Source organism: Triticum dicoccoides, chromosome 6B (assembly GCF_002162155.2).
Source record: "Triticum dicoccoides isolate Atlit2015 ecotype Zavitan chromosome 6B, WEW_v2.0, whole genome shotgun sequence".
In the NCBI taxonomy this organism is placed as follows: domain Eukaryota; kingdom Viridiplantae; phylum Streptophyta; class Magnoliopsida; order Poales; family Poaceae; genus Triticum; species Triticum dicoccoides.
This window is the reverse complement of record NC_041391.1, coordinates 76562485-76576357: the sequence shown is the minus strand read 5'-3', so window position 1 is coordinate 76576357 and position 13873 is coordinate 76562485. Positions and strand designations below refer to the sequence as shown.

The 13873-nt window shown below is 46.1% G+C and overlaps 3 protein-coding genes across 3 annotated transcripts; 1 reads left to right on the top strand and 2 right to left on the bottom strand.

The window, feature by feature from the left end:
* Window positions 1-593: 593 nt before the first annotated feature.
* LOC119325488 (RNA N6-adenosine-methyltransferase mettl16-like) lies at window positions 594-5622 on the bottom strand. Its single transcript, XM_037599229.1, has 9 exons — window positions 5249-5622; window positions 4096-4301; window positions 3591-3981; window positions 3302-3509; window positions 2660-2767; window positions 2393-2515; window positions 2242-2305; window positions 1203-1269; window positions 594-1097 (listed from the first exon to the last, which is right to left on the bottom strand). The coding sequence occupies exons 1-9, from the start codon at window positions 5485-5487 to the stop codon at window positions 1067-1069; spliced, it is 1437 nt and encodes a 478-aa protein (XP_037455126.1). The 5' UTR covers window positions 5488-5622; the 3' UTR covers window positions 594-1066.
* Window positions 5623-8731: 3109 nt separating this feature from the next.
* Window positions 8732-10271, top strand: LOC119326512. The gene is made up of 4 exons (XM_037600150.1): window positions 8732-8876; window positions 8967-9010; window positions 9290-9423; window positions 9811-10271. The coding sequence occupies exons 1-4, from the start codon at window positions 8787-8789 to the stop codon at window positions 9924-9926; spliced, it is 384 nt and encodes a 127-aa protein (XP_037456047.1). The 5' UTR covers window positions 8732-8786; the 3' UTR covers window positions 9927-10271.
* A 324-nt stretch (window positions 10272-10595) lies between these two features.
* On the bottom strand, window positions 10596-13596 carry LOC119324240 (MEIOTIC F-BOX protein MOF-like). Its single transcript, XM_037598003.1, has 5 exons — window positions 13445-13596; window positions 12490-13363; window positions 12145-12309; window positions 11902-12055; window positions 10596-10908 (listed from the first exon to the last, which is right to left on the bottom strand). The coding sequence occupies exons 2-5, from the start codon at window positions 13351-13353 to the stop codon at window positions 10892-10894; spliced, it is 1200 nt and encodes a 399-aa protein (XP_037453900.1). The 5' UTR covers window positions 13354-13363; window positions 13445-13596; the 3' UTR covers window positions 10596-10891.
* Between the last annotated feature and the right edge of the window lie 277 nt (window positions 13597-13873).

Sequence of the window (13873 nt, the reverse complement as noted above, 5' to 3'; positions counted from 1 at the left end):
CAATTTGATATTCAATTGAATGAACCACAAGAAATAACTTCAAACCTACATGTTTTTTTTAACACAGTACAACGCAGATGCTCACATACACGCACATATGCATCTGTGTTATTCTTTTAAAGACGAAAGGGGTATGGATGACAGAAATATTCTTGATTTCTTTGTAGCTGGTGGAGTAATACTAAATTTTGCCATATTAGTTTCTTTTTTAACCAGTGATGACTACTTGTAGATATCAGTAGAAGAGAATCGACCGTGACAGCTTTGAAATCTTTTGCCAAAAAAAGGTACAAGGCCATGGAAAAATACGGCAGGCCGCTAGAAGAGTCATCATGGTGCACGACGGCTTTGACTGGCCCCTGACAAAAGAGCGGTCATAGAACAGTCATGGGGGTTCGTGGCGAAGTTCAACCCGGCTACGTACGGGGCCAGATTTTTTTTGCGTTGCGTTCAATAAATAAACCAAAAAAAAATTGTGTACTCTGCACGAAAGCTTTCTCCATGTAGGCCACTGCAATGCTGCCTGCCTACCCGACCATTTAATACGTACTACGATAAAGCTATCGCTCTAGATTTTGGGTACTAATAATAAGTAGATAAGAAAAAACAAAGGGCGGCCGAAAGATATATGGCATAGCCGATGAACAGAAGGCGCCCGTCAAAATCGGCTGCCGGACTGCTAGCACAAGCGTATCTGAAACACGTCAACCGCAAAATGGCAGTTCCCATCCTGCACCGCGCAGCTCAAACAAACCACCGGAGCCAGACGCGGCGCATCTCCAAAAGCATGACGGACGCCGACACACGCCCACGCCAACAAAAGAAGAGAGGTTCGTTTCTCGTGTGTGCAGAATCTGGAAAAGAGCAAAGGCGAGGTTCTCGAACGGGCGGGCGTCGTCGACGTCGCCGGAGTCGCTTTCGAGATTCGGACGAGCGACGGGGCGCCATGACAGCAACACAACATGCTGGTAGGCATCGGCGCGAAAGATGGAATCGGGGCGTAGTGCAGGCCGCCTTCGGTGACGGCTTTGCTCGTGGCCGCCACCGGCCGCCGGGGCCGTTGCTGTCAAGTCTCGTGATGCCCACGCTTCACATATCTTGGCGTTGAAAAAGAGTTCAAAGACAGCAGAGGTTAGAATAATAGCCTGATCCGTTTGTTCATGATTAAGGTCCACCTGATGGTGGATGGACTCTTGAGCTACCGGTCCTTGATGATGAACTCCGTCCTCAACGTCTCCTCCAGCTGGGAGAACAATGATGTGAAGGTACCTGCAAACAGAATACCAGTGGTTCAGCATCACTGTCGTTTAAAGTCAGCTCGACCTTTGTCCATCGGTAACGATGCAAAGAAGCTCTTGGCGCAATATGTATGACAGACTATCATACGGAGGTGGTATTTGGTTCATGATCACAGCTGGACTCTGCTGCTGCTGGTTTTACAGTCCATTGGAGATGGTGCGGGAATGAGCAAAATACTACGAGAGCATGGTTTGTGCAGAATGAGTAAAATGCAATGCAGACGCGCCACGGAGCGTCATGTAAGCATATGTTGGCTTCATGCAACCTGAATATGACAATTGATATCTTATTTACTTTTGAGATCATCTACATGTTCTTGTCAATGGCAATGGCGATCAATAATGAAGGAAGCACCTCCAAAACCAACACACCATGCATATGCTCCGGATCTACAGGCTCTGCCTCCTGCAGACCAGCCGCCCAACCTCTCACAATGGTCACTAGCCCGTCCAATTGTCATCTATCATGTCTCCATCGTGCCTTTAGCCACTACCAGCTGTCCAGAGCCAGCTACGCATCAGTACCACTGCTACTGGATAGACAACTACTGCCAGGACAGTGCCATCACTACAGGAACCAACATAACTTTGCAAAGTAGCACATGCTAATGCTACAGCATTTTCCATGTCAGACTGTCACTTTGGTAGTTTGCTTGTTTTGTGCCTCGTGGCATGTTTGCCCAGAAACTCCATACATACTAATCGGTAAGTATATAGGCTTGTGTGGTTAACTTGTATCCGGAACTCTCTCTCTCTCTCTCTCTCTCCGTTGTAATACAATGGGAATCTAGGCTCGGACTTATGGGAAAAGTGGTAAAAACTGAAACATAAAAAATACAAGGTAAAGTAAATATAAGCATGCCATGTATTGAAGCAAACCAAAAAGGTGTCTCCGAGTTTGTCCGAGAAAAGTGACATTTTTCACATAAAGAACAAAGGGTACCTGACAGTGACTTGTTCAATAATGAGCCTTTGATTAACAGTGTGCCAGGCATCTGTTCAAACACCTATGCAGAAGTAAATTTATAAATTGTTTGTGAGGCAAAGTAGATATAAGTACCACATGAGTAGTATACTATATGTTATCAACATACCGAAATACGGAAGGATGCTCCTGTAATAGTGCTATGCAGCTTCGTAGTGTTGTCTTCAACAGAACCAGGAAGGTCATCACCATCCAATGTTGCAGCCTGAATCTGCCCATCTGACAATGTAACCTAAACAGAGATATTTCATACAACACTTAGCAAGGGATTGACATCCTAAGACTTCACTTAAGTAAGAAAAGGACATATCAGTGTGGGTCTCTGTCCTGATGTTATACAGAAAACGAACAGGTGGAAGATTAATAGGATTCTTACATCAATAGAAAATGACACAGAATCGGTTTTACATGATAGATTAGATGCACAGAAAAAGGCCTCAGCTGACTTCAACACCTGAAACGCACCATTTCCACGCCGGAGACCCTGAAATTCATTATGGAGAGAGCATATGTTAAAGTACAAAAGCTACAGAGAAACATAGTGCTAGCAGAGTAGCGATAAAAAGAATTAAACATAACTATAGGTTATTCTGTAAAGAATAGGAAAGGAGACCGATAGATTTTTATGGCAGGCTAGCCAGCAGTTCTAATTCAACCTTACTGCAAGGTCAACAAGGATGAAGAAATGTTACAAATAATGATGAGATATAACATTTAAGGCATGCTAATTAAATGATACTCCCTCCGACCCAAAATAAGTGTCTTGAGCTTAGTACAAATTTGTACTAGAGCTAGTACAAAGTTGAGACACTTATTTTGGGACGGAAGGAGTATCTGTGATGCAAAGATCGCACTAATAAGGAGAACTAGAGAAGATAGTTGTCTCAAAGATGAATTATCTCATTGAAGAACAGGAATCTTTATGATAGAGACCACTAAAACCAAAGTTATAGCAAACTACACTTAGGAGTTATAAGCAACAAAAGTGCATGATCAAGGAAGGTGACATGATGCCCACCTGAAGCATGAAAGAATGGTGGACTTTTCCGGGTGTACTGGATCTTATAACATTTTTTCTTGGAGCAATGAACGACCATGCAAGGCCCCATCTAGCTGTTTGTCCTTGCACGAACTCAGTAGTTTTCACAACTGAGGCCCCAGCTTCACGGACTTTGGATACTAATAGTTTTAGATTTGCTTTTCTGCCAACCATCGATGTAAACCACCTAAAAAATTTCAGATAAATCATGAACAACTGAAATAAATGACATACTACTATGACCGCTGTAACATCAGATATGAATCACCTGAAAGAGTTCTTAAAGGAAACACTGTCTTCAATTATATGTGTTATAAAGGCTTGCTCGCCACCAGGGCAAGCCATCTCTTCAGCAGTTCCAGCACAAGAAGTTTTTGGGTTAAGGCCAGCTTCCTCCATACTCTCAAAGAAAGGTGGATTGCACATACAGAAGTCAAAGCTCTCACTATCCTTCACAACACCGACAAAAATAGGTGCTATTGATCTCACCATACTGTCCACTGGCTCTGAAGTGTTCTCCCTGACAGCTTCCTCAACAACTGTTTCAGACTTCGAAGAACAGAGTGCTTCATTTGCATTTCTGATCTCTATTAGACCTGCTAGATGTGGGTTGCTCTCCACATTCCTCTTAGCCCATTCAAAAGCAACATCAGTCACATCTACAAAAAAAATATCCAACTGAGCATGGATCCTTCCAATTTAGCTAAGTAGGTCACTAAGCAGTTCCTAGTTTATGCATCACGAAACTTCTAGTGCACAGGATAAAAGCATACCAGATCCAACAAAGCTCCAGCCCAGTAACGATGCTCCGAGGAGAGGGTAGATGCAATTGGCACCCGTGCCTATGTCAAAACCCCTCACTGTCTCACTTGAGTTGGATATTCGTGGTATGAGATCAGAAGAGAGAAGATCCTCAATCCAATGGATGTAGTTGGATCTGTTAGGAACAGTAGGACAAAGCTGTCCATCCGGAATCCACCTGACAGTAGCAACAACATACATCATGCTCACATGTTAAATGTGATATTGACCACTAACCTTAGTGCGTGATAATTAGAAAAGAACACATGAGTTCCTTCAAAAATAGAACATGTGAGGACATAGTGTGCACAGAACATAAGCTTCAACATTTTTTTTGAAAATCAAGTGGTTCCTATTGTTAGCAAAAGTGGGAGCAGCCAGTTGTGCTAAACAGTAATTCTATTTGAACTTTGCTTATACAAATTTCATGCAGCAAACAATTCAAATATGAAAACAACATGTAAATTATTTACTGAAATGTGTTAACAGAAATGGTAAGTGGATCGATTTGGCACAGCGCCACGAAAAAATACAATGTGTTGTATAGCGAGACCAAAGTGAGAATAAAGGCATCTAGTTAGGGCATTTGATGTGCACGTTGAGCACCATTCTTTTACATGGACTACTCTCTGCATAAGTTCCCGGCAGAAGTGCTCATGAAGCTGAACAATAATGCAATGAGCAGCATATACTTCCTCTGAAGACCCTTTTCGGCAGATTTTTGTTGTAACAAAACGGCTCCGTTACTTGTTTACTATTATTACTATGCAAGCACCACAGCAAGATAAATCAAATGATCTCTTGGAGATTACGAAATGCTGTCTTAATATACAGCACTAATATGCACACAAAGACTTGATAACCTCCAAGCCCTGAAGTCACTTCAGAACTTCCATTCCAAGAGTGGCATGAGCGCAGTTATGTCAGATTACAGGTGAGTTTGTTGCCACAGTTAGCTGAATTCAGGAGCGCCCTTGCAATTCCCCACCAGCACAACAGCAAAGAGACAAGCAGCTCGGCCGAACAGGAACAGTCGGTAACGGAGCAGCGCAGAATGCATCTTAGGGTTTGAGGGGAAGGGGGCCGGAGGAGGAGGAGGAGGTGAGCAGAGCAGGTTGCACGGACCAGTTGACGCCGTGGTCGTGGAGGAGGAGGACGCGCGTGAGCTCCCGCGTGGCGGCGAAGTCAGTGAAGTCGACGGACGCGCGGCCCCCGCCGGAGACGGTGACGAAGGGGGCGAAGGAGGGGTAGAGCGACGCCAGCGCCGCAAAGTCCGGCGCCGCGGCGGCGTAGCGGTTGCGCGGGTGCATCACCGGCGGCGCGTCCGAGCCGTCGCGCCTGCGCCGCTTCCTCCCGCCGCCCATCTTGCGGTAATTCGTAGGCGGGCGCGGCGGGGGAGCTGGGGGCCGAGGGGAGAGAGCGCTCGGGCGGCTGGAGCGAGGGGCGGCCAGCGGCGAGGCACGGCTCCGGAAGTCCGGAAGGAACGCCGTCAGCTCGCCGCGTGGGCCTGTCTTGGGCCTTCGGCTTCGGGTATCTCTTTTCCTCCAGACTGGAGCGGAACCGGCTCCTTCGGGTATAAAACTTTATCTTGTCTGAAAAATAAAAACTTTATATCGCAAAAAGCTACTGGAAAAAACGGTTGCAGGATAACAATCGAAAATAGTTCCTTTTCAAAAATCATAAAATGTTTAAAATTATTTTTAAAAATATGGATTTTATTGAAAGTTAAAACTTTTAAAAAAGTGTGTGCATTTAAATTTTTCACACATTTAAAAACATTCAACGATTTTAGAAATATTCATGAAACTAAAAGATGTTGATGAATTTTAAAATTCTCATATATTTTGAAAATGTTCATATATATTACAGAAAAGTTGAAAAGAAAAATGAGACATAAAACTTAGAAAGGGTACCATGAAAGAAGAAAAAGGAACAAAACCAATGAAAAAGGAACAAAAAAAAGATAGAACAAAGAAAAGAAAATGGTGACAACTCTAAAATGACCTTCCATCACCATGGCCCATGTGGTATTTGTCCCCATGATCTTTGCTATGACAGTGGAATAGGGTTTGCACTCAGAGCTCCTAAAGCCATCCCCAACGCTCAGCGCTTGAGTAGACGCTAACAGAAGATAAATAAAAAAAATCTCTTAACATACATATTAGAGTCTCTCCTTTCAACGCCAGCAGACGCTACATCAATTAGAAAGAATTGACATGTTGGCTATAGCGTGCGACGAAAAAGTCTGGGCGCCTCGGGATTTTTTTTTTGGCCTCGATGCTAGCTAATTTACTTGTTTTGGCCAAGGATCACATCTAACGCCCAAGAATTTGCTCCTAGCGCCTGGCCCAAGCGTCGGCGTTGTGGAAGGCCTAACCTCCTCAATGCACCCATAAAACCTACAGTCAGTGTTGGTGTTGTCAAATACGACTACCATTTCCACTGGCGCCTTACGATTGTACATCCTACCTCCAGCAACAATGTCGCACCGTTTATGTCCACAATGGTCTCTAGGATCTACAATAGTTAAAACAGAGGAGAGCCTCAAATTCAAAATCAAACCGAAGAGATCGAACCTTAAATAATAAATAAATAACCTAATTGTGAGAGAAGAGAAACTCACATAGGCTCGCGAGTCGTATGGGTCGAGAGGGGAGGGGGAAAGGGCAGATTCTCAGGGCAGAGACTCGTCGCTTCTCTTGTCATTGTTTCAGAAAACCATGGCTGATGCCGCTACCGACAACATGGACGACATCAGCAACGAAGTAGAAAAACGTACACGAGGAGAGAGGGCCAGGGGAAGAGCGGAATGCCCGAACGGGTTCTGTTCGACTGGGTTTGTCTACTATGTAGATGTCGTCTAACAGCAAGTGACGGGCGCCGTCTTGACCTGGGCCACGTGGCACCTGGCCAGTGTGGCCCGGACTTTAGGTTTTCACTCAAACCGCTCGAATTAGCCGTTCAGCGTTTTGGGCAAATTGAAAAACAGTATAACACAGCTAGTTACGAGCCTCCACAGCGATTAGAGCGTCTCAACCATCGGATGGCTCTAACGTACGTTCTAGATTAACTACGTCATCCCACGTCGTTCACTTGCCCCACCCAACGTTTCGCGGGCCGCTGCTCCGCTGAATGACCTCCAGCTTCTGTCCATAATCGGGCTGTAAAGGCCCAGGTCCAGTCGAAGTCGCGAACCCGACCTAGTGTCATTGCTCTTTCAATTTTTCCTCCATCGATCGAGGACCCCTCATCTCCTCTCACGGCGGCGCCTCCTCTTCCCGACCACGACCATGCGCTCCCCTCGCGGCGATCTCCTCCTCATCATCATCCATACTCTCTCCTAGCCCATTTGAGTCATCGCCTCGCTACCTCCGTATTCTCACCGCCGAGGTGTTGATCGAGGGCGATACCTATTCTGTCTGTGAACAAACACATCACCGTCTGTGCTGCCTCTTCTAGCAAGTGGCCTCTCCCTGCCGTCCACGGCACCACCTCCTTCACCGATTCATATTTGCCAACTTTCATGGACTCCTCGTGAGTTGTGTAGTTGCTGAAATCGCTACAGGAGCAAGAACTTTAATGAGTTTCAGAGAAGAACTGAGAGAGACAGAGTGGTTTTTGCGTTGTTGAACTTGTGCAGCTTTTCTGTTAATTTTTGTTCCTATATTGACTAACTCCCAGCCGTCCAGACAGCTGCGAGCCTGTCGCCATGGATCTCCGCTAGCACCTCCACAGGTATGCTGAGTTGCTGACCTCATCCACATCTCCTTGGACACCCTCCGAACCATTACCATCCCCCCAGTACACTACTATCTTGATTGTGCTAGGTTTGGGGCCTGACAGAAACGTTTGTGCGTGTTCATAAGTCGATGTGGGGACTGGCAGGCTTATTGTTGATCACATCATGTTTGTTTTTGTTAAATTATAAGGTGGTTTTGGTTGTTACACATATGTCATTTCAGGCAATTATCAACTTCACGATTTTTCTTTAGTTAACAGGAGTTAGCCACGTTTTCATTAGTCTTTCTTTCCTAAATTTGTTTCCCCCGTTTCAACCAGTTGACATGACATAGAAGGTAAATTCTGGGTTTCATGTATATGACTGAAGCCGTTACATGCATATTAGTTATTTACAATGTACTATATAAATCTGCAGGTTAGGATCGCATGATAAAGTTGTACTTGATTGAAGTGTTGGCTCTTTGGGTTGTTAATAAATGTCTATGGAGTCAAAGGTACCACGCAAACACGAACCAATTATCTTATTTGGGCGATTATAAGCAGTTTTCTCTATGAGGTGTCTGTTTTGTTATCAAATTAGCCTACGACCCAATTTTCCTTTTAATCTTATCTAAGCTTTACGGTGCCTTTTATTTCATTATGAATAGTTGGGTCTAAAGTCCGAACGCATATTTTTTCATCCCTTATACTATGTTATGTCCCATGTTTCATATGTTTATTGAAAATTTGTATCATTTGACTGAAAAATTGACGGGCGCGGTAACGCGCGCCATCATGGTCTAGTTGTCCGTATAATGGAGGTGAGTTTTTTTTTAAATGATGTTTTTTTTTATTTAGGGTCCAAGTATTTTTTTTCCCTCATAAGAACAGCCCAAGCTCGAACACCGGGCGGACGGAGAGAGGGAGATCAGAGCTTGCAAACATGTCGCCGCTTCGATTCCTCGCCGCGGGGAGGCTCTTCTCACGCCCGATCCGCGCAGGAGGACCAGCGAGGCGGCTCCTCCACCACTCCGTACGCCGTCGTCGCCTTCTTCTCTCTAGATCTCTCTCCCGCATCTGCGCCCGCGTGGCTGACTGATTATGCTTTCTCCTCGATCTGCAGAGGAGCCATGCGGACGGTGCCCGGGGATCTGGCTTCTCTGCCCGGTAGGTAGTACCAGACACGGACATCGTTCATCACCATGCCCATGTAGAATCAAGATCCAGTTTACTTTTGCCCCAAATCTTATTGACCGACAACAAATTGGAATCGTGTTCTCGACCTAGCCGTCGTCCAATTAGGTACTCCGTACTAGATTTTGGTGTGACGAATTGCTGCTTGAAGCTGTCAGAGACAGTGCGAGAGAAATAAAGCAATGTAGTCCTACCATTAGTTTTGATTTTTTTTCTTCCTGATTTTAAACAAGTTATTAACAACCTCTGCAGTTTGCCGATGGGAGGCAACAACAAGCTGCGTGCTAGCGTCGCGGCGGTGGGGGCCTTGTCTGCCGCCTTGATCGGAGCAAAGCTGTATCTCAGAAAACAAAAACACAGGAAGCAACCAACATCTGAATCTTCAGGTAGGAATGGCAAGGCTGGAGGGCTGAAAATAGAAGACTCTGCTGGCTGCTGAAGATGTGTGCCTTTATATATGTTGCTGCCGTGTTTTAGTAGTTTATTTGCTGTTAGTTTCTCTGGTGCCCTCGTGAACTTTGTTATATCCGGGATGATGATGATAGGCAGACTTGTAGGCCTGATGGTTTTTGGTGATGTTGGTTCGTGTAGGGTTTGCGGCGCTGCCTTGGATTATGTTAGTCGTTAGGTTGAATATTGTGGTTCTGCAAGCTGGTTTTCAGTGATGAAAATCGGAAGGGGGAAACCCCTTCTTTGATCTCCTTTTCTTTCAGCTCCTCGTGACATGTTACCTAATCATATATATGAACATACGAACCTTGTCGTGCCCACAGCTTGGGCCCTAACCGACAAGAACGCGGCGACGCTGGAGGAGGTGATCGCCGAGGAGCGGGACGCGGAGAAGGAGGCAGCAATGAAGGCGAGGTTCGAGGAGTGGATGGTCGAGTAAGAGCGAAGAGGAGAAGGCCATTGCAAGAACGCCGAGAGGGCCAACATGCTCTCCCGTGGAGGCGCCACGTTCAGGCCGAACAACCTCTGCAGAGTGAGCGTGAGCCGACCTTCGCGCATAGGTTTGGGTACCCGTACCGGCGCGCCGTCGAATGGTGGGTTCTAGGCAAGTGAAGGGTGCTACTTTTGGGACGAACGGCGAGTATGGTTGTAAGTTTTGTTAGTATCAGTTTCAGTGTCTTTTGCTCTCAGTATGGGGAGTAATGTGAATGTTCTCTAGGTTTTATCAAGCTATAAAACAGGCACCATGTGAATGTAGTGTTATTGATGTGCTGGCCTTCACTGACTCGAGATGTAATCTCTGAATTTCCGCACTCTTAACACCGATTTCTGCACTCTTCCATGCATCCAAATCTTGGTACATGAGAGATAACAAACGGATCAGATCACAACAGAACAAAACATGCGCCGAAGCCAAGAAGAATTGCAAAGAGAGCACTAGCCAGTCCATAAGCTGAATAATTCTTGACATGGACAAAAATTGCATCAGAGATTCGCAGGATACGATAAAACCAAATCCAACTAGATATATGGCCTAGAGGTCACAAGTTATGCAAGTACTACTGCGGATTCTACACCGTTCCTGAGTAGAATTGGTAAAGAAGAAAAATGAGGGCCAAAAGAGATTTATTCAATACACATGACAAGATAGTTACAGTACAGTGTTAATTACATGAGCTATATGATCAGGAACGGCAGAGCTCGAAACAGCTCCGGCTCCTGTTCTACGAACAACAACAGCAATCTCATGTGCAAAATTATTCTGGTCTCTTTTGGCTTGAACAAACTGTCAAAACTGGTATCAGATACACATGTAAAAAAGACTTGGAAACCTTGTCACAATGGCAAATCAACTGAATAACCATGAGATGGCGGGACTAACTGACGCCCCACATCTTCTCACCCCTACTCAAAATTGAATCCTGTATATAAATGAAAAGATAACGTAAGAGTCTGGCGTATATGCACAAGTAGAATGCTCAGTTACACTTTCATGCCAATGGAAATGAAGATACTGGAACAGACTTCGGTAAGATTGAAGGACATTCACTTTACCAGGCACAAATTAATATGAATTATGAGAAAAACTTTGATTATACTTCATACGGCCATTTCTAGCTTATTCTGACAATATAACAAGAGAGCATCTATGCCATAAGCAGTTTCATGGCAAATGAAAAGTGAAGTAAGGAATCATGGCATACACTAGTAGACATGTGATGTACATACTCGTTTTGAAAGAAGAAAAATATGTTATGTAAACAGTGGGGACTTCCCAGGAGCAAACAGAGGAATCACAAGCAAAACTATAATGCAGGAACATCATACAGTTGCCACTATGTTTATATAATGTAAAGAGATATCATACTGCAGTTATTCCGCATGATGAAGAATCAAGTGCGGAGTAACATTAGCCCATAAGGGCAAGGACCTGCTCATCTAAAAAGCTCATAAAAAACATTACTGATTAGCACCGACTATTCTTCTAAAACAAAAAGAGCGAAAAGGTGTATTCCTGCAGAACTTGAGTTGATGTTCAGACTTCAAAACTAATCAACATGTGAAGATACTGTATCCCTAGATTCCCTACTCTGAATTAATTGATTCAAATATTTGCGCTAGTGCCCAAAAGAGACCAGAACCAATCAACAAGTACACATGTCGTTTTACACTCACTGTCTATGCAACACAGCTAAACTAAAGCCTCCTTTGCTGACAAAATGGATAATATTGGTTTTTCTTTGTGCTCCTACCGGATGTGGTTCAGATTTTCCGATGCCTGAAATAATTTGGTACCCCTACAGGCTGTTCTTCCTACATAATTCAGGAGCCTATTCTTCACTGCTTGCTTTCACAGATTCGTTCCCACATACGAAAGCTAATTTCAGAACATAAAGAGTATGGAAAGTGCTTACGTATATTAAATGCACAGAGGAACTTCAAAACTTTGAAAACTCCCTGATTGACCACATTGCACTGGACTTCAACTATTTTAAGGTGCTCTGATATTGCAGCCGACCTCTCCGCTGAACTGTAGCTTCCTTTCATTTTCATTTCTTGTTTTGGTCCCTATGGTAAGCAGGAACACCAACAAAGATGAATGATCGATAATAACTTCAGCAGTGTAGCAATTAATTGTCCATTTCGAAGATTTTTACCTTGTTGGTAAAGAGCTGAAGAGTGAGCTTCTCTAGAACTGGTGAGTGTTTCAGAACACAAGCTAGTGCATCCAAGTCAGGAGCCTCAGACCAGTCCTCATTGAGTAATAAAGTCTTTAACTTGCTGAATGTGGGGCACTGTCTCAAATCTCTTCTGAAAACGAACTGGGAAAAAAATGTAAATAAATCAAGCAATCCTTAACCAGATGGTACGCAAATTGATGATCTAAGGCACCCCCAATAGATGGTGATGCGTATGCAACCCGGTTATTGCCTAGCAACATTTTAGACAGTGCGCCACAAAAAAAAGGGGATAACAGAAGGAGTTGAAGAGTAGTAGCATACATTTTGAAATGCAGATACCAGCTCAAGATGTCTGGCACCTGAGAGAGCACCCAGGAGCACGGAATCGCCACTGTCATCTTTATTGAAAGGAACAGAATTCTCATCGGAGTCGTAATCGAAACAGACATCGAAGTCATCGCTAAGATCAAGACGCGCAGTCTCTAGCAGCGCCATGTTCTCAAGAAAAGGGGTTGTGCCCCCAAATCTAACCAGCACCAGGGAGACGAGGCCCGGGGTAGAAACATGGACCCAGCAATTCGAGTTGGAGCGGCAGCTTCTGAGGCTCAAATGCTTCAGGGAACGGGAGGATATCCTACCAACACTGATGTCGCAATGCTGCATATTCAGAACCTCCAGCGCCGGGCAGCCTGCTAGATCAAGAAATTTCTGCTGCAGGCTTAGGCCGTCGAGGTTCATGACTCGCAGGTGCTGGGAGACGAGAGGCAGGTTGTCTAGGTCGAGGTACGAGGAGGCGCCGATGTGGACGGTGAGCTCGCGGACCCTGCTCATGACGGCGAAGCGGGTCCAGAGGTTCACGTAGGCCTCGTCGTCGGCCACCGAGAACCGGTCGAACCTGATCTCGACGGCGTCCAGGTCGGCGGCGCGGTCGCGCAGGACCAGCAGGTGGTCCATGAACTTGCGGAGGCCCTGGACGGCGTCCGCGCCGTCGAGGCCCACGACGCGCAGGCCCCTGGTGGATCTCCAGAGGTGGCGCCAGCGCCGGGCCAGCACGCACGTCCGCACGGCCGCCTGCGCCGGGAGGAAGGAGAGGACGTGCTGCAGGATGGGGTCGGGCAGCGCGCCGATGCGGTCCGCGCCGCGCACCGGCGGCGGCGCGCTCCCGTGTCTCTTCCCTGGAGGCATTCCGGAGGCGCTGCGGTGCGAGGCAGAGAATCGTCAGACCGGCATGGCTGTGGTGGAGAGGACGGGGCGGGAGGGACAGATGGATGGATACCTTGCAGCGGCGGCGGCGGCGGCGCCTCTGGCCGGCCGCCGGCAGGTCCGGCCGTCAGGAGTCGTCAGACGGGCGGAGGCAGTGGCAGTGAAACGGGGAAAGGGATGGATGGGACTCGTGGGTGTCGGCGGTCAGAAAATGGATCGTGTATGCAAAATATCTGCGCATGGGCATGCTCATGCGCCCCAGAGCACATGCTCCCGGGAGGCATCTCAAAAGTGTTTGTTTTAGAGGGGAGGTGCTTGCGGCCTTAGACTCCTGTATAATGCAAGATGTTTTTTTAGATCTCTTTTTTCCTTCTAGTTAGGGTTTTGTTCCTCTCGTCGCCTTGGCGACGTTGAGATCTATCGTCCCTTCCGCCGGTGGATTGGAGCTCTGCTTCCTGGGATCGAGGCAGCCCTGTTGTTGCTAAGGCCCGAGCGTTGATCT

Excerpts from the sequence above, each read along its gene's own strand:
- LOC119326512 (XM_037600150.1), top strand. The coding sequence starts at position 8,787 with ATGTCGCCGCTTCGATTCCTCGCCGCGGGGAGGCTCTTCTCACGCCCG. Across the intron at positions 8,877-8,966 it reads GGCGGCTCCTCCACCACTCC|AGGAGCCATGCGGACGGTGC; the intron begins GTACGCCGTCGT and ends CTCGATCTGCAG. Across the intron at positions 9,011-9,289 it reads GGATCTGGCTTCTCTGCCCG|TTTGCCGATGGGAGGCAACA; the intron begins GTAGGTAGTACC and ends CAACCTCTGCAG.
- LOC119324240 (XM_037598003.1), bottom strand. The coding sequence starts at position 13,353 with ATGCCTCCAGGGAAGAGACACGGGAGCGCGCCGCCGCCGGTGCGCGGC. Across the intron at positions 12,310-12,489 it reads TGGTATCTGCATTTCAAAAT|TTCGTTTTCAGAAGAGATTT; the intron begins GTATGCTACTAC and ends TTTTTTTCCCAG. Across the intron at positions 12,056-12,144 it reads TTCAGCTCTTTACCAACAAG|GGACCAAAACAAGAAATGAA; the intron begins GTAAAAATCTTC and ends TGCTTACCATAG.
- LOC119325488 (XM_037599229.1), bottom strand. The coding sequence starts at position 5,487 with ATGGGCGGCGGGAGGAAGCGGCGCAGGCGCGACGGCTCGGACGCGCCG. Across the intron at positions 3,982-4,095 it reads CTGGAGCTTTGTTGGATCTG|ATGTGACTGATGTTGCTTTT; the intron begins GTATGCTTTTAT and ends TTTTTTTTGTAG. Across the intron at positions 2,306-2,392 it reads GAGCATCCTTCCGTATTTCG|GTGTTTGAACAGATGCCTGG; the intron begins GTATGTTGATAA and ends ACTTCTGCATAG.